The 17,365-nt window shown below is 66.0% G+C and overlaps 1 protein-coding gene across 1 annotated transcript; it reads left to right on the plus strand.

Moving 5' to 3' along the window:
* Positions 1–11,183: 11,183 nt before the first annotated feature.
* CLBA1 (clathrin binding box of aftiphilin containing 1) lies at positions 11,184–16,958 on the plus strand. The gene is given in 6 exon segments (XM_047795279.1): positions 11,184–11,876; positions 11,878–12,348; positions 13,190–13,335; positions 14,830–14,956; positions 15,551–15,646; positions 16,409–16,958. Coding segments are annotated over 6 exon segments (1,038 nt in total). The 5' UTR covers positions 11,184–11,837; the 3' UTR covers positions 16,568–16,958.
* Positions 16,959–17,365: the final 407 nt, after the last annotated feature.

Raw genomic sequence — 17,365 nt, forward strand, 5'->3', positions numbered from 1 at the left:
TCCAGCTGCGCCATCTCAACACCCCGTGCTCTGCCCCCCGCCACAGGCCCTCCCCAGACTCCAAGTGTGTGCATGATGCCACCTGCTTGGCCCCAAGCGCCCTCCCAGCTGGGACCTCAGACTGTCTCCCCTGAAAGGTGGCAGCGCCAGCAGCCTTTCATGGCGCTGTGCTGCTGGGGCTCCCGGGCAATGGGAGGTGGGTGCTGGCAGGATGGTGGGTGGAAAGGGGAGTCCATTGGTGGCACAGGGCTCTGGGTCAGGACCACAGAGTAGGGACAACTCTGTCCCTGGGCCAGCCACAGTCCCGCAGGGGCATACCTGGCCCCCCCGCAGATAAGGCCTCTAGGCAAGGCCCTGTCCACCCGCCTCGGCTCCCAGGGCCCCCTTCCAGCAGACCTGGACTCCAGGAGGCCAGGCAGGTGCTGGGCCAGCTGAAGAGACGACAGGCGTGGCGTCCGCCGAGCTGCCGCACCAACTGCTCCTGGGGGCAGGTGGTCTGGCCCATGCCCACCGACTCCTGGTGCACAGGCAGCTGTAGCTCAAAGCTGCCGGGACCCTGGGCTCCTCCTTGGAGTCACAGTGGGAATAGGTAGGGCAGGGCTGGGGCCAGCAGATAGTGAATCAGCTGGTGAGGAGGCCAGGGCAGGCATGGCAACCTCAGGGGATGTGTCACGGAGGGACCCGCAGGTGCTGGTGCCAGCCCCATGGGAGGGAGCCGCCTGGAGGTGTCCTGCAGCCCGGCGTCCGCAGGAGGCCATCCTCTCCCTCCCCAGGAGGCCCAGCGAGGCTGGCGGTTCTTGGGGAACAAGAGCATCGACCGGGGTCGGGGGGTTTCAGGGAGAGGGCAGAACGCCCGGAGCCCCGGGCAGGCGGCCCACGGGCCCCACCCGGGGGGCAGGTAGCCAGCTGGAGGCTCAACTCCAAACAAAGCTCCTTGACCCGGCTCAGGGGGGTCTAACCTCCAGGGCCTCCCACCCACCTGGACGCCAGCCTCTCCGGTGGACAGTTGGGCCGAGCAAGCCTGTCACCCCTGTCGCCCCACTGCTGTGATGGGGAGGCGAGCTGGGGTGAGGACCCTGGCCCGCTCCTTTCTGAGCCTCGGCTGTCCTCCGGGCTGTGGACACCCACATCTGGTGCCGTGTCCAGGCAGGATCGTGGCTTAGACCCTTCCCAGGGCCCCTGGAGGTTCACCCAGCCCGAGGAGGCAGACCACCGGGAGATTGCAGCTCTGCCTCCCACTCGGCCATCCACCCTGGCTAGATGTGCCTGCCTCCTGCTCCTCCCTAAGGCTCTGGAGGGCGGCCGACTCCCCCCCCTCCGCGCCCCCGACAGGTTACCGCGGTGGCGCCCAGTGGGCGCAGGGGGGCGCCACCTCCCCGCCCGCCCCAGCCCCTCAGGCCTCCTGGGCCCAGCTCCATCTTTCCGTTTTAGAAAGTGCTTCTGACTATTACACATTTACCCCAGCGAGGGGGACCTTCGGCTCCCAGCTGCCCGTGCCTCCCCACAAAGGAAAAGCGAAGGGAAACCTGGAGAAGAGGCTGGCAGGCAGGGCCTGAGGAGCTGCCCTCACGGTTCCTGGTGTGAGCAGGCTCCACCCAAAGGGGCAGCTGCCCATAGGATGGGGGGTGGCGAGTGTCAGGGGAGCGTGGCCGGCTGGCACAGGTGTCTCACTAAGGCTCCCTGTCGGCGCCCATCCCCCTCTGGGGGCGCTGGCCTCCCTCCTCTCAATCCTCTGCTCCCCCACTGCCCCCCCAACCCCGCTGGGCCCACCCCCCCACGGGACCAGCCCCCAAACCCTCAGAACAGAGTCCTCCGACAGCCTGGTCCCTGCCCCTCCCCACCCTTAACTCCCACCCTCACCTCCAGGCCCACCCTTTTAAGCCACCTGCAGATCCCCAGTCAACATGCTCGCTAGGCCTCTCGCACGCGATGCTCTCCCCACCAGGCGGCCCTTCCTCCAGGAAGCCCTCCCTGACTCCCCTGGGCACCCAGACGGCACTGCTGGCAGAGGTGGTGTCTCACCTTTGCCGAACGGAATGAAGCCCTGCTCCTCAAATGGCTCATGTGCTCCCGAGACCCGGGCCCTGGGATGCGCAGGTGCGGGAGGGGGGGATGGCACCCCCCACGTGAGCCCTGAGCCTAGGCTCTGCCTCCTGCTGCCTCCACCCAGGGAGAGGACTCAGCGAGGGAAATCTGAGCTTCTTACCCCCGAAGTGGGTACCGGGGAACCCAGGTTGATCTGTGCCCCACCCACTCCTCCTGGGCCCACATGCTGGCTGGCTCCCAGGCAAACCAGCCCCAGGCTGAGCCTGAAACACAGAAGCCTTCAGCCAAGGTCGGGGTGTGAAGCGGAGCCAGGGGAGGATCCAGCAGTCCAGCGGGTTTCCCGGAAAAGGCAGCGTCTGGCCAGGCTCAGGATGGAAGAGCTTAGCTAGAGGGCGAGAAGGCCCCCAGGGCATTCCTGCCCCAGGCTCGGCCACGATGAGCCCCCAGTGGGGGCAGGGGGCACACAGAGGGAGGACGACGCCTTTGGGGAACCAGACCCTCCTGTCCACTCCCAGGCCCCACCTCCTTCCTTAGGCCCGAGGCGGGAGCCCGGCTGTCCAGCTTGCTTCCCAACAAGGACAAGAAGCGGGGTGCTGTCCGGATCACACGTACCGTCACCAGCAGTGGCTCTGAGGGTCACTCTCGTTAAAGTGTCGGGAGCGTCCGTACGCCAGCCCAGTGTGCCCTCCCCGTGTCTCCCTCAGAGCCCACTCTGCGGGCCTCTGCCTGGTGGGCAGCGCCAGCGCCTGCGCCATGGCTGCTCTGGCTGCTGCGGAGGCCAGAGAGGCCCCACGCTGGGGCAGGGTGCTGCCTCACAGCTCCAAGACTCAGTGTCCTTGTCTGCAAAATGGGGACACAGCCCTCCACCAGTGTGGACAAGCCAGGGGCCGCCTCCCGTTTGGACAGTACAGAGGCTACCTCGCTGGGCCGGCCCTTGGCCTTCTAGGTACACAGCTCTGCCTCTCTGCTTTGCCTGGGCCGTGAGCAGCTGTAGTCCCTCCTGTTCCCAGACTGGAAATCCAGGCCACAGCCGGGTCCAGGGCTGTGCAGCGGCTGCCAGCAGCACCACTCGGAAGGGCGGGGCCGTCGCCAGGCTGCCGGGCTCCGCACTGCTCTAAAGAAAGGCCCGGTGTCTCCTGGCCCCCCTGCCAGGGAGAGACCACCCGGATACCCCTCACGGTGTGTCACCTGCCCCAGGGGCCTCTCTGAACCTTGTGGGGGCTTCTCAGGGTGGGTGTGGGAGGGGCCTCAGACGAAGCCAGGGGCTTGCAGGGGCAGGGCAGAGGCCAAGAGGAGGAAAGGGGGCTCCCTAGCTGCCGTCCAGCTGCCCGGGACCCAGCTCTCAGTAGCGAAGGAACGAGCTGCCCCTGGGGCAGGAAGGAATGTGACAGCTGGGGCCCATGCCGGGTGTCATGCAGGGGGCCTGCGTGAGGGTGGTGCACCCAAGGGCACCTGCTTTCCCACTCAGGAACAGGGGGAGGTCTCCTGGGAAGGCGGTAGTGGGGTGGAGGGGGGCTACTCAGAGGGGCCAGGCGGGTTAGGCTGGGCGGATCCCTGGGCAGCTGTGTTCCCAGCACAGCCACTAGGGGGCAGCCTCCATGCCCGCTGGACCAGAGATGGCTCCCCCGCCCTTGGCTCCTGGCTGGGGCACGGACAGGCTCTGGGAGGGGTCTTCAGAGGACCTGGAGTGGCTGGCCCAGGAGGGCAGGTTTGGGCTGGGCGGATGAGGGATGAGGAGGCCCTGCCCCTCTGACCTGCTAGGAGGGAACTGCGGCTGGAAAAGGCCTGGGCTGAATCTCCATGGGTCCTTATCAGGAATGGCTGTTCCTTGGCCTCCTGTGAAAGCTGGGGAGGGCCTGGGAGTCTGCGTGTTGGACAGAACCGCTGGAGGCTCTGATCCAGCAGGTCTCCTGCCAGTGCCCCAAACGAGTCACTGAGTCACTGATCGTGTTCCCTAAGAGGAACCCAGGCGGAACTGCCCCAAAGGCCAGAGAATCGCAAGTCAAAGCAAGAATGAGGGCCTCCGTGGGGGAGGAGCAAGAGGGTGGATGAGATGGCTGGAGGCTGGATGAGGTGGCTGGAGGCTCTGCCGTTTGGCCGTCCCCAGGCAGCCCTTGAGTGAGGAAGGGGCCAGGGTGGGACGCTGGAGGTGGAGCCATGACCCCAAGTCCTTTGGGCCCCCTCTCCTCTCCCCGTGATGCAGCAGGTCCCCAGGGCCCACCACAGTCAGGGGGAGGGGCCGGGGGCCCATCAGTCTCCTGTCCACTGTCCAGGGAGAAACGGGGTGCCCTGGGCTCCTACCTGGTCGAAGGAGGCCCAGACAGGAGGTCAGCTGGGCTTCAATGCTAACGGGACAAATGCCAACAGGAGGTGCCCAGCCCCCCTGCATCAGCGGTGCCATCATCAGCATAGATCTCTGTTTTCCCCAGGGAGTGGGGTTCCGCCTGTGCCAGTGCAGTGTGGCCCCAGCCGCCTTTGCCAGCAACTGGCCAGGTGTCCTGGGTGTGGCCAGGCTGCAGCATTACTGACCCAGAGCTGGAAAGACTGTCCCTGGCCCACCTCACCCTGTCTTCCACGATGCTGAGACATCCAGGCCCTGGAACCAGGCCCAGGGCAGGGACAGACAGACGAAAGACAGACAGAACACCTGGTTCCCATTCTGCGGCCAGAAGCACACAGGGGAAGGGATGCTGGCCCTGGGACTGAGGCCTGAGCTCCGACCCGACTCAGGCCCCTCAGCAAGCCCCAGACCTCAGACACACGGTAGCGACACGGTGGACCCAGACTAGCCCAGCCCGCAGTCCTGGAGCAAAACCAATAACCCTAAGGCCTGGTCCAGCCAGGCTTCTCTTCCCAAAACAGATCAGAGGCATCCTGGTGACCCACGGCAATCACGGCCCACTCACACGTGCAGCCCTCGCAGACAGCTGCCTCTAGGGACAGCACAACGTCCCAGAGGGCTACAGCAGGGGGACAGTGATGGAGAGGGCGAGACAGGACAGTGAGTGACAGAGCCAGAGGCCAGGAGCGACAGTGGTAGAGACACTCAGCTACCCAGAGAAACAAAGTGAGCGCAGGGACAGAGGGGGGTGGGAGGCCGAGAGCCAGGGACAGGTAAAAGGCGAGACGCAGGGGGAGGCAGGCAGGGACCCAAGCAGCGCCCGAGGCGCAGAAACGCTTCCGAGCCCGCGGGCGGGTCCCGGAGGCGCCCCGACCCTGGCCGGCGCCACAGCCCGCCCACACTGCGCGCCCCAGGACCACCCGGCACGCGCCCCGCGCGGAGCCCACCCGCCCCGAGGGGAGCGGGCTGCAGGCGGGGAGGAGGCGCACCGCTGCCGGGGGCTCCGGGCCAGGTAGGCAGCACCATGTGGAAGCAGTCGCACATCTTGGCGGCCGGGCGGTGCGGGCCGGCGGCGGCCCGTCGCGTCCAGTCGCAAGTCCGGGCTTAGGCGCCCGGGCGGCCCGGGGGGGCCGGCGAACTCCGCGCTCCGTCCCTACCGCCGTGCGCTGCCGCTGGCGGTCGGCGGCGGACTGCGGACCCAGCCGGCGCCCCGCAACCCAGCCACTGCCCGGACCCCGCCCCGGCCCGCCCAGCCCGCGCGCGACCACTGCGGAGCGAGCGCGGGCGGCGCCGCCGGCCTCATTCAGCCCATTGGCTGCTACCCGAAAGGCCCCGCCCCCTTTCCGGCCACGCCACGCCCCTGTCCATCCTGGAACCCGCCCGGCCCAGGCCCCGCCCCCGAGGCCCCGCCTCTCAGCCCCGACCTCCCCCCCAACGTCTCGCCTCTTGTCTGAGCCCCGCCCCCGCCCTGCTGCAGGCCAGCCCCGCCCCTAGCTTGGCCCCGTCTAGCGCCCCCGACAGGCCTGAGTCCAGAGTGTTGACTTTGGATCCCTGCCCGGGAGGGGTCCCCAGGCGCCGCGCCAAGCCTCCCCGACCTGACCTGCGCACGGCAGACTTGCATCCCAGTCCGGAGACCAGTATTTCAGTCCTATGCTGGGGTGCAGGGCACCCTGGGCCGGGGGCAGCAACAGCGCAGGGAGGCCACGGCATGTGATCACCCCTAGCCCTGCCCCCCCCCCCCCGGGGGCGGTCTGGAGGTGTGCTCTGTGGGACGGCGGGGTGCAACGGTGGGGGTGGGAAGGGTCCTGGAAGGGCTGCCGGGCGGAACAGTATTCTGAAGAGAAGCAACACTGCAGTGTGTGCAGAGGAGGGGAGTTAGAGAGCCCACGCTGGTTCACGTGGCTGAAAGTTAGATTCCGCGGGGCTGGGGGCAGGGGGCGGCAGGCCTGGGTATGGACTGAAGAAAGCCCACTAGGTGGTTGGGGTGTCCCCAGGGGGGCACTGCTGGAAGTCAGGAGCCCTGCAAGAGGGTGGCGCATCTGCCAGAGTGGGCAGGGGGTGAGGGCCCAGGAGAGTTCTGTTTCTGAGGAAGGAGGAAGGGAGCTGAGGCCCAGCCTGGACCCTGGGGACACTGTCCTGCTGGGGTTGGGGGAGGGGAGCCTGTGCCAGAACAGACCTGGAAAAGCACCACCACCGCCATGTAGGACCGTCCCTGGGGCTGCCCGGGGATGGTACCAGTGGCCCTGGGACAGAAGACGCATGACTACTTCTGGAGCAGAAGGGGGCCAGGCTGCAGCAGGACCACCACGCAGACACACAGACTTGACACAGACACACACGTGACACAGACACACAAATGCTTGTAGATGAGATGACACAGCAATACGCAGACACAGGTCTACCTGGAAATGCCCCCCCGCACCAGGGACAGGCACACACAGACACACCCACACACAGGTGCCTGGGAACCCGCTCAGACACATGCACCCACATAGGCCCCTGTGCTGGGAGAGGCACAACAGGACACAGACACACACAGGTGTGCCCTCGTGGGCTCATGCACAGAGCCCAGCCGGGGGGCCCAGGTGAGGCCATCTAGCGGGCTGACTCATGCCCGCAGTTCCTGTTAGCCAGGCTGCAGCCGGGCAGCCTTCCAGCAGCAGGTCAGCGGACACACACACCACTGCCGGGAAGAGGCCCTGGCAGCCTCCCGCGCCTCGAGCCCATGGCACAGTGAGACACAGCCACGTCCTTCAGGTGGGGACGCTGGGGTAGGGGTCTCATGTCGCCTCTCCTGGTGTCTTCTCTTGGGTCAGGGAACACTGCCCTGGGGCCAGAGGCCCTGCCTTGTCCGTGTGGGAACCGGTCACCGTAGGTCGGGGAGGGAGCTGTCTGTGTCCCTGGCTGGTCTGGCATCTGCTGGGGTCTGTCGGGGGTCTCAGCCTGCCTGTCCTCTGCATGTGACTCTGTGTAATCATCACAAGCTCTCTGTCCCCTGCCCTACTAGGCGTGTGACCTTGGATAAGTCTTCAGGGTCCTGAGCCCTGTCCAACTGAAGTGGCCTCACCCCATGTGACATGTCCCGAACGTCCAGCGGGATGCACGCAGGCCCATGGTGGCTCCCATTACTTGTGGGGAAGGGGAGGCCAGGAGGAGGGGTCCCACGTGGCTGCTCAAGGACAGCTGGGACAGCCTGGCCCCACACAGGGCCCTGGGGGAGGCTGCGGCAGGGACCCTCCCTGGCGCCACTTCTGCCCTTGGCCCTGGGGAGGGCTAGGCGGGCTTACGTTTTCCTGCTGGGACTGTGCTCACTCTGCAGAGAGGGACTCCACACGGGCTCAGGGCCCCAGATTCAGGACGAGGGTAGGCAGGACCACCCCACGCCAGCCCAAGCAGTTGCCCCCCACTCCTGTCTGCTCTGAGGCAGAGGGCTGGCACCCCCCCCATGGACCCCCTGGGGCCCCATTTCATCTCTGGGAAGGTGGCCCCTCAGGCAGTGCACCCCACAGATGGTGGCTGCAGCCAGCCTAGGCCCTGCCTCCTCCCGCCCCAGCCGGCCTCCCACGTATGGGGGCTTTGGAAGCCCCAGCCTGGCCCCCGGATCATGGCACTGGACACTGGAGAAGGCTGCCGGTGTAGGGCCTGTGAAGCCCCTCTGTGCCATGCCCTGCCCTCCCAGTCGCCCCGCGAGCCTGCCCCAGAGTCCTGTGCAGCCAGGAGACGGTCACCGCGTGCCACTCCAGCCCCTCCTGATGTCTCCATCTGGGGACAGATGCCCGCTGAGGGCACGGCCACACCAGCTGCGCATGGCTCAGGAATAGCTGTGGGCCCAACTCAGGGCACCCTTGGCACACGCGAGGCCCCACACCGTTTCTGCATGTCACCCCCACAGGGACAGCCTCTGGGGGGGGGTGGGGCACGGTGGCCCATGCCCTCTCTTGTCGGCACGCACAGGCTCAACCTCCTCCCTAGGACCACCGCACCGGGGACACCAGGGCCACACCCCAGCCCCGGCCTGGCCCACTGGTCGGGGGCCCACTGGTCGGGGCCTCAGGCTTGCCTGGAGCCTCCCGAGGCTGGCTACCCAAGACAGGGCTGGTGGTGCAGGGCATGGGTGGGGCCAGGGTGAAGAGCCAGGGCTGCGGGCAGTATTCCCCCAGTTCCTCAGCAGAGCCCCACCTGCCCCGCCAGGCTGGCTGCTCTCCGTGCCTGTAGGCAGGGATGCCCAGAGCATCAATATTGATGCCGCCTCTGCGGCAGCCGCAGCAGCAGCCAAAATAGCTCTGCCAGAATCCCTGCCCCGCCCAGCCGCAGTGGCACGATGGGGCATGCGGGGGGTGGGGAGGTGCTCCTAGACTCACCCCAAGTCTCGGGGCAGAGGAGTGGGACACTCAGGTGGGGACCCCTCCCCATGGCTCTGTAGGCAATGCTGGGAGGCACAGGACACGGGGGCTCCGGGCAGAGTGGAAGCCGGCCCTTCTTCCTGAGGCCGAGACAGGGGAGGGAGGCTGGGCAATGGCAGAAGGGAAGCTGTCCCCCACCCACCATTCAGCAGGGCTGGGGCCTAGGGACGGATGAGGGGTCCCGAGAGGAGCCGGGAAGGCTCATGGCCTTTCTACTGACCACGCTGCGGCCACCCCAGCAGCTCAGGGCGTTGTGGCTTGTGTCCCACGCACCCCCCTTTAATGGGGACCTGCCCCCTCTGGCCAGTCTCCCCCAGCAGGTGAAGCCTTTTAAGCTTCAACAGCTACCCGGAGACCTGGCCCTTGGCTCCGGCCCCGCGTCACGCCCAGTCCGCCCAGACACTAGCCTGGGGCCACCCGTCCGCTACCTGGGCTTCCTTACCCCCTCCTGCATCCAGGGCCAGGACCCAGTGTTGGGGTCACCTCTGCTGCCCCCTCTGAGTCTTGGACCCCCCAAGGCAGCACCTCCTGAGCAGAGCAGCCGGGTGCCAGCCAGGGTGCCAGTGTCCTGTGGCTGCCAGAGCCAACAACCTCGTACGCACAGCGGCTTTTGCCACCCTCTTATTCTCTCACAGTTCGAGGGTCGGCAGGGCTACGTTCCTTCTGGAGGTTTTTTCCAGGGCTGACCCTTGTCCTGGCCTCCCTCAGATTCAGCGGCCGCCTGCACTCCCGGCTCGTGGCCCGGCCTCACTCAGACCTGTGCGGCCATCCTGCCGTCTTCGCTCTCAGACGTGGGCCCTCCTGCCTCCCTCTGGGAAGGACCCTTGTGGTTCCTTCAACCTCAACGGTTTAATCCAAGACCATGTCCCCGTCTGAGAGCCTTAACGTGCTCATGTCTGTAAAGTCCCTCTGGGAGTTCCTGTCATGGCTCAGCCTGACTAGCATCCATGAGGACACAGGTTCAATCCCTGGCCTCGCTCAGTGGGTTAAGGATCCAGCATTGCCATGAGCTGTGGTGTAGGTGGCAGATGTGGCTCAGATCCCACATTGCTGTGGCTGTGGTGTAGGCTGGCAGCTACAGCTCTGATTGGACCCCTGGCCCGGGAACCTCCATATGCCACGGGTGCGGCCCTAAGGAGACAACAGCAGATACATAAATAGAGAAGAAAAGAGAGGATAAAGTCCCTCTGCCTTTCGAGCTCTGGGGATCAGGAAGGGGCTCCTCGGGAGGCCTCATTCAGGGACCACACCAGGTGATGCCCAGCAACCCGCTGGTGCCTGCATTGTGCCTGTCCCCTGAGGGTCACAGCGCCATCCTCACCCCTCTCGGAGGCCCACACAGGACACAGAAAATCGCTAGGGTCAGAAGAGCTGGTTCAAGCCCCAGCAACACTTCTCACTCGGGCCTGGGCCTCAGTGTCCTCCCCCGAACACGAGGACAACACCCCCTGCCCCTTCCAGGCGCTGGGCATGAGGATGGCAAGGGCAGTGGGTGAGGGGTCTAAGCAGTGGGTGGACAGCAAGGGACCACTCTCCCTGGGGGATGTTGAGGCAGGAGAGAGCCGTGTCCCCAGGTGGGTGCCAGCGCCGGGAAGTCTGACGGCAGTGCTCGGACACTGCATGCTGGCTGTTGTGCCCTCAGGAAGCAGGGGAGGGCAGAGGCTGAGGTCCAGCATTCAGAGAATGACCTCACCTGGCAATTTTTAAAATTGAAGTTTTCGGTGGCTTGGCTGAGAAGGCCCAGGGAGAGCACAGTGACTCATGCAAAAAGGTCAGGGCCCAGGCAGACCCACAGGAGGTCAGGGTAGAGAAATACGGCATCCAGGTGGACTGGGGACAGAGCATGGTTCAGGGCTGCAGCCAGGACCTGATGGCTGCACCTGTGGACAGTGGGTTCCATGAGTCTGGGCATGGGGACAGGTGGGGACTGGCTCATCAGTGCCCCTTGCCCCCGAGCAGGATGTCCCTGGCCCACTCTGGCCCTGCTCCGCCTTGGGGCTGGGTGGTGACTAGCCCGAGGATCAGGGCGCGACATGGGACCCAAGAGGGAGGGGTGGCGCCCCCACTCCTGCCTGCAGGCAGCGAACCCTCATAGGCCCACACGTGGAAGGCTAGCTTCTGGGGACACAGGATCTGGCAAAACAGGTGGGGCCCATGGAGCAGCACCAGCTGCCCATTGCGAGCGCGGGGCTGTGTGGGGCGGCGGCCGAAGAGCTCACCGAACCAAACAAGAGCCTCTCTTCACGCGGGGCTGCGGAGCGCGAAGCCCAGGCCGGGTCCACCGCCCAGTCCGCTCCCTCTGCGGACCAGGCTCCGCCTTGAGAGGGCGGGGCCTAGAGCTGCCCCGCCCCCGCGCGCCGGCGCGCTGACGTCAGGGCGGCAGACGCCGGAAGCGGGCCTGCAGCGCAGTGTTGCCGAGCAACGGGCCTGCGCCAGCCGAGGGCGCACCTGGCAGACCTCGGAGGCCACGGGCGGTGACTGGGCCGAGGTGGGTGCGGGCTGGAGCCCGACGCCGGAGCCCCAGCGCGCCCCGAGTCCACCCCTCGGGAGCTGCAGGCCAGGCCCGAGCCGGGGTCCTCAGAGGCCGCCTCGGACCCCAGCCGGACCTGTCAGGGGAACTACCCGAGCCCCGGACCCAACTTCTGGGGACCCCCGGGTGCCGCCTTCCCGCAGGCACCTGGACTGTCCCGCACTGTGCCAGACTGGGCCTCGCAGACACCCTGCCCGCCCCGACCGAGGCCGAACCCTGCCGCTCGTCTAGCCTCCCGGGCCGTGCTGACCCCCAGCACCTCGTAGGTCTCCAGGACACGCCCCTCAGCTGGGCCAGGCGCCCGGGCGTCGGGAAGAGGAAGCCGGAGAGCGGCTCCGGTCACTTTCTCCGGGTGACCAGGCTGCGTATGTGGCTTGTGTCCATTCCACAGCGATACTGGACCCCACGAGGCCCTCCGTACTCTGGAGGAAGCCGCCGGCAGCTGCTGGGCAGGGGGTGAGCAGGCAACGCTCCCAGGCCCTGTCCAGCCCTGAGCAGCTCCAGCACCGCAGTGTGCATGTCTCCTGAGCATCTGCCCAATGCGTTTATGCGGGCCTGGTGGCACCAACATGCAAGGCCAGCGGGAGCTGGGGGGAGCGCCTGGCCAGATGCCTCCTCTCCGCAGGTTTCCAAGTGACCTCACAGAGCAAGCAGGTGGGGTTTCTCTCTGCCCGGTTTCTAAAGACAGTGATGCCAGCGAGGCACCTGGGAAGCAGAGCGGTGGTGCTGCAGACCTCATCGCCCAGGCAGCCTCCTCACCCAGGGTTTCTGGGCACCACGAGGGCTTGTCTACCTGCGCCCTTAGTGGCCCAGAGCCAGGGGAACACCCCGGTGCCTGGGGGGAGTTTGAAGGCTTTCAGGAATCCTCAGCCAGGTCTGAACAATTCTCTCGGTCCTTTGAACTCCCGGAGAGGCCCACAGAACCTCAGCTTCCAAGGACCGCTTCTGCCCACAGAGAGCGTGGTTCCCCCCAGCCTCGCCAGGGTGGCCCTGCGTGGACAGAAGCCACCGCCATCGCACCTGCTGAGGTATTTCTCAAGGGCTCGTCTTCACGGTGCTGCACAGGAAGCGCTTCACACACTCAGGCTGTGGTGGCCTGGCCAGGGAGGGGGCCTGCTTCTCTCTGGGCCTTTGTCCTGGGCCACGTGGCTGGCCGTCCCCTCCTCCCAAGCCAGGAAAAAATGAGGCTGCAGACATGGACCGTCCCAGGAGGCGGCTCAGGGGCTGGGCGCCTTCCGTGCCCTCCTTCCAGGTCCCGCCACATCTGTCCCCTCTACTTTCTGTCCTTGGCCTCCGCCTTCCCGTCCGCCCACTCTCCATCAACCCGGCTGTGTTCTCCTGGCCTGGCCCCAGTCAGGGCACACGGGCAAAGGGGCATTTCATTGTCATCTTATTTAGAAAGCCTCACCAGGGGCCACATTTCAGTGTGTGTACAGCGACTGGGCTGGAGGTGGCCTGGTGGCCAGGACTCGGTACCTGCTGACCCAAGCCTGTGTGAATACAGACACCACACCCAGGCCGCCTCTCCCAGCCACCCGGGTCTACCACGACCCCGCTCCCCACCCACCTGCCAGCACTTCCTGCCAACTCACGAGCCTCAAACCTCAGGCCTTCAAGGACGATTTCACGGCGGTGACCACAGGGGAGACGGCGCTGGTGTTTTATCGGGGGTCCTCCTCTCTCCCACGCGCCCTCCCGCCCTTCTCCCTGCATCATGCCCAGTGCAGCAGTTCCTGGGAACAAACAAGCTATGTTTCAGTAGCAGCAATGGTGTATAATCACTTACAAATTTCATTTGTACCAAAATTATATATTTGGAAAAAGTGACATGATGTATTTCTTCTAACTTTGGTATGTTTTTTTTTCCAGCCCATTCTCAGCTATGAGAACATTTTTAGGTCTGCTTTTCAAGAAGTACCAGCCCAACAGGCAACGGAGGACGTTTCTGCCTTAGACCATTTCTTAGAAACAAGTGATGAAGAAGAACCTGGCCTCACACCTCTGCATGAGCTGTGGTAACGAACTCACACTTGGGCTGGCCTTTCTCGGGCAGCTCTGCGGTTACAGTGGATGCGACAGATGCAGGGGGTCTCTTGCTGCCACCTCTAGAGACAGTGTCACTCCCCAGGCCCTGCCACCTTTGGCCACAGGGTGCCACAGCCCCACCCCTTGGGGCCACGTCCAGCCTCCCCTCGGCCCCCACCGGCTTGCGGGAGCAAAGCAGGCCAGGCAGTGCCTTGGGTCTGGTGCAAGTGCTGGAGTTGTGGGAGGGACCAGCGGGCCTGGGTGTTGGGCACAGGGGCTCCTGGGGGGTTGTCAGGTGACACCGAGTACCCTGGAGACACTGTCAGCCTGCCTGTGATCCTGGGGCTGCCTGCAGGGCTGGCTCTCCCAGGTCCAGGTCCCTAAGGGAGGTCACAGAGGCACTTGTTTGCAGATGGCCATTTTCTAAGACACCCTTTCACTGAGCAGTGAGAGAAAAACCAGTTTATTTATTTGTTTATCGTCTTTTCAGGGCCGCACCCGTGGCACATGGAGGTTCCCAGGCTAGGGGTTGAATTGGAGCTATAGCTGCCGGCCTGCACCACAGCCACAGCAACGCAGGATCCCAGCTACATCTGTGACCTACACCATAGCTCATGGGAACACTGGATCCTTAACCCACTGAGCAGGGACGCGGATCAAATCCACGTCCTCATAGATGCAGTCGGGTTCATTACCGCTGAGCTATCATGGGAACCCCAGAAAGACTAACTTAGCTTGAGTAGATTATGAGATGGTACCTGAGCAGCTGACCCAGACCCCAGAGGGAGGAGGTGGAGGCGGAGGGTCAGCGCCGGGGGGGGGAAGCTGGCTTCCCTGCTCCCTGCGCCGAGCAGGCCGGGACTTCGTCCGGAGCTCTGCAGGCAGGCCCTCCTGGGCTCTGGCGGGGGTCGGAGCTGGGGCCTGAGCCAGCACCCCTGCCCACGGCGCCTTCGTTGGGTCTGGGGACAGAGGCCAGAGCCCAGAGGCTTTGAGCAGCACAGCCCAGGTGGCAGGTGTGCCCTCTGGACGCACTGCTTTCCCAGGTGGTGGTCCAGGCCAGCGCAGGTGGTATGAGGTACCCACTGGGGCTGTGCCCGTCGGTGCTGTGCACCTTCCCCCCAGAGGTGGGGCCACAGCAGACACTGGGCAGGGTTCACGCCCCTGAGCTTTCTCTCCTCTGTGTGTGAGCAGCTCTGGCAGCAGAGTCCTGGGCATCAGGGACCTTCAGGTAACGAGACAGTGGACACCTGCCCTCGGAGGAGACACTCGGGGGTGACACCGTCATGTGGCGCCAGGGACACGCTCTGTGGGGAGAGGCCGGGAGAGGGGCAGCCGGGCACTTGCAGAGCAGTAGGTGCTTGGATAAATGAGCAAAGAAACGAGGCGGCCAGGGCTGCTTCCAGAACTCTGAGAGCTCCAGCCCCTCTTTGCCTCCCTCCTGAAGTCTTGTCAGGTTACCTGTGCTTAATGCAGCTCTTTGCCAGTTCTGAATCCAGAAAAGTCTGGGGAGCTCTCCAGAGCGCCGCGTGCACGGCGACTTCCCGATGCCTCTGGGGCCCGTCCCGCTGCCAGGAAAGCCTCCTCCTCGTGCTGGGGGTGGACGCCGCTCAGGTGAGGTGCCTCGAGGGAGTGGGGCTTGCTGGGTTGTGGAGGAGCTGCAGAGGGCGGTCGGCCTCGGGCAGGCGGGGGGCGCGCTCTGCCGGGCCGGTGGGCAAGGGGTGCCGTGGGCGAGTGTGAGCGCGGCGGGTGGCGGGGACCGCCCGGCGCAGGTGCAGGCGCAGGTGCGGGTTTAGCCGCCAGGTGCGCCCTGACGCCTGGGGTGGGAGCCGGCAGAGCCAGAGCGGGGAGGTGGCTGGGGAAAGGCTTGGGAGGCCCCAGCGGCCCCGGCTCACGGGCTGTCAGGCTCGCCAGGCCCCAGAGGAGACGCCTGCTGTACGGAGGCTCCTCTCAGCCGCCGTGGAACTCGCAGCCGTGGGAGAGGCCGGGCTGAGGGCCCCCGGCTGGGGGCCCTGGTTCCAGAACAGCGGGAGGAAGACGAGGGGAGGCGGCAGCCGGGACCACCGTTCAGAAGGGGCGCCGCAGTCCGTGGCAGGCGGGCGACGCTGCCGGTTCCCAGAGGGCTGTGCTGGAGGCGGTTAGGACGGGAAAACGGGCGAACCCGACCCTTGGACCCCCCCGCGCAGCTGAGCCCGGTTTGCTCCCCAGGGCCGCGCTCAGGGACAGCCTGACCTGGCGGAGCCCGCGGAGCCGAGCGCGCGCGGCTTCTGCCTGCGCCGCTGCAGGGCCCTGATCCAGACCAAGGTGAGCGCTGGCGGCCGGGGCCCACCCTGGGCCTCGCTTGCTTCCTGGGCCTCTGGCTTGCGGGGCCTGTGGAGCCGCGCAGGGCAGGGCCCGCGGGGAGACACGGTCAGGGTGGGGCCCCGACAGGAACCCTCGGGCCAGGTGTTGAGAAGGGAGCGCCACGGCCACCGCGCGACGGTGCCCTGAGCCCTGCCTGGAGGGCCCATCCCCAACTCTGCCCACCCAGGACCACATGGCGGACCCCGCACGGCGGGACGTGGCGGTGGAGCCTGGCTGGGGCTGGCTCTGGCACACCCCCGCTTCAGGGGGAGGGGAGGTGGGAGGGCACGTGGTGCCCTGATGTCGCTGGCATGCAGGGCGCCATGTCGGGGAGGGGGCAAGGGCGGCAGGGAGGCCCGAGGACACGAGGGGGGGGCCCTCATCTGGTCACACAGGGGCCACCTGCAGGGCTGCCCCTCTGCTCCGTGGAGACGCCACAGGGAAGGAGGTGGGACCTTCTGGAGGCGTGTGGCCGGGCTGCTTAGAGCAATGAGACCGACGCGCCCTCCGCAGCCCCCACGCGTGGTTCAGGGGACATCCTGGGGGCCACAGGCCGGGTCTTAAGGATGAGGGACCAAGGGCCCCCCGGGGCTGAGGTCCCGTTTGCTCCTCTGTCCTGAGCGCCTTTGTGGTGACACCGTGGGGGGGAGACACTGCCACACAGACACGCCGAGGGCCGGTGGGCACGTGCTGTCCCCAACCCCAGCCTTCCTCTCCCGCCAGCTCGCAGGGACGCTGGGGAGCAGACAAGGTGGCCTGGTCACTTACAGCCTTTTCCTGAAGACGCCCTTCTGGGGCGCTGGGCAGCACATGAGGATTCCGAGGAAGACTCTCACGCCCCGTCACCTCGAAATGGCGCTGTGCAGTCGTGATGTCTGCTAACGCGGGAGGACTGTGTCTCCGTGGGGGATTTTGTTTTCTCACCTCTTGGGGAGGGTGGTCCGGGACCCCCCCACCCCCACCCCGGCGGCTGGCATCAGGCTGCCCTCTGAAGGCGCCCGCCCCAGCCCAACGGGACAGAAGGAAGCGGCTCCAGGGCCCCGGGGGCGCTGTGAGGGCCCGGACTGGCTGCCCAGAGGGTGGCCTCGCCCGTGGTTGGGTCTGTCGCTGGGAGCAGTTGTTCAGGGACCTGGAAAGCCCTGTGCAAGATGCCGCTGGGCGCCCCCGGCCAGGGTTTCCAGGCGGGTGGGGCACAGGCTCCGGGGGCGTGGCTGCAAGACAAGCGGTTGGCACTGACTTTTGTAAAACTTTATTAAACACAAAACAAGCTGGACAAGCAGTGTCCCTGCGGAATCAGCAGCTCTGTGGGGACTGGAGTGGGAAACCCTGCCAGGGAGCCCTCCCTGTCCTCAGAGGCCAGTGGGGGACAGACAGACAGACAGACACACACACACACACACACACACACACACGGTGGGACCTGGCATCGTGTCCCGGGACACACACACACACGGTGGGACCCCGCATCGTGTCCCTCCTCGAGACGCCAGCACCATCAATGCAGGTGTCAGACCTAAACGGGGGACACTGCGACCCGATGTCCCCTGTCATCCGGGGGGGGGGCGGTCACCCCTCACCCCAGCGCCCTTGGCCACTCCACAGATGCGAACTCATCATGGTCCCTGCAGCTGCCACCCCCGCTCTGCTGGCTCTGAGCCGAGCCCTCCCCTCCCCCGCCAG

Source organism: Phacochoerus africanus, chromosome 9, assembly GCF_016906955.1.
Source record: "Phacochoerus africanus isolate WHEZ1 chromosome 9, ROS_Pafr_v1, whole genome shotgun sequence".
In the NCBI taxonomy this organism is placed as follows: domain Eukaryota; kingdom Metazoa; phylum Chordata; class Mammalia; order Artiodactyla; family Suidae; genus Phacochoerus; species Phacochoerus africanus.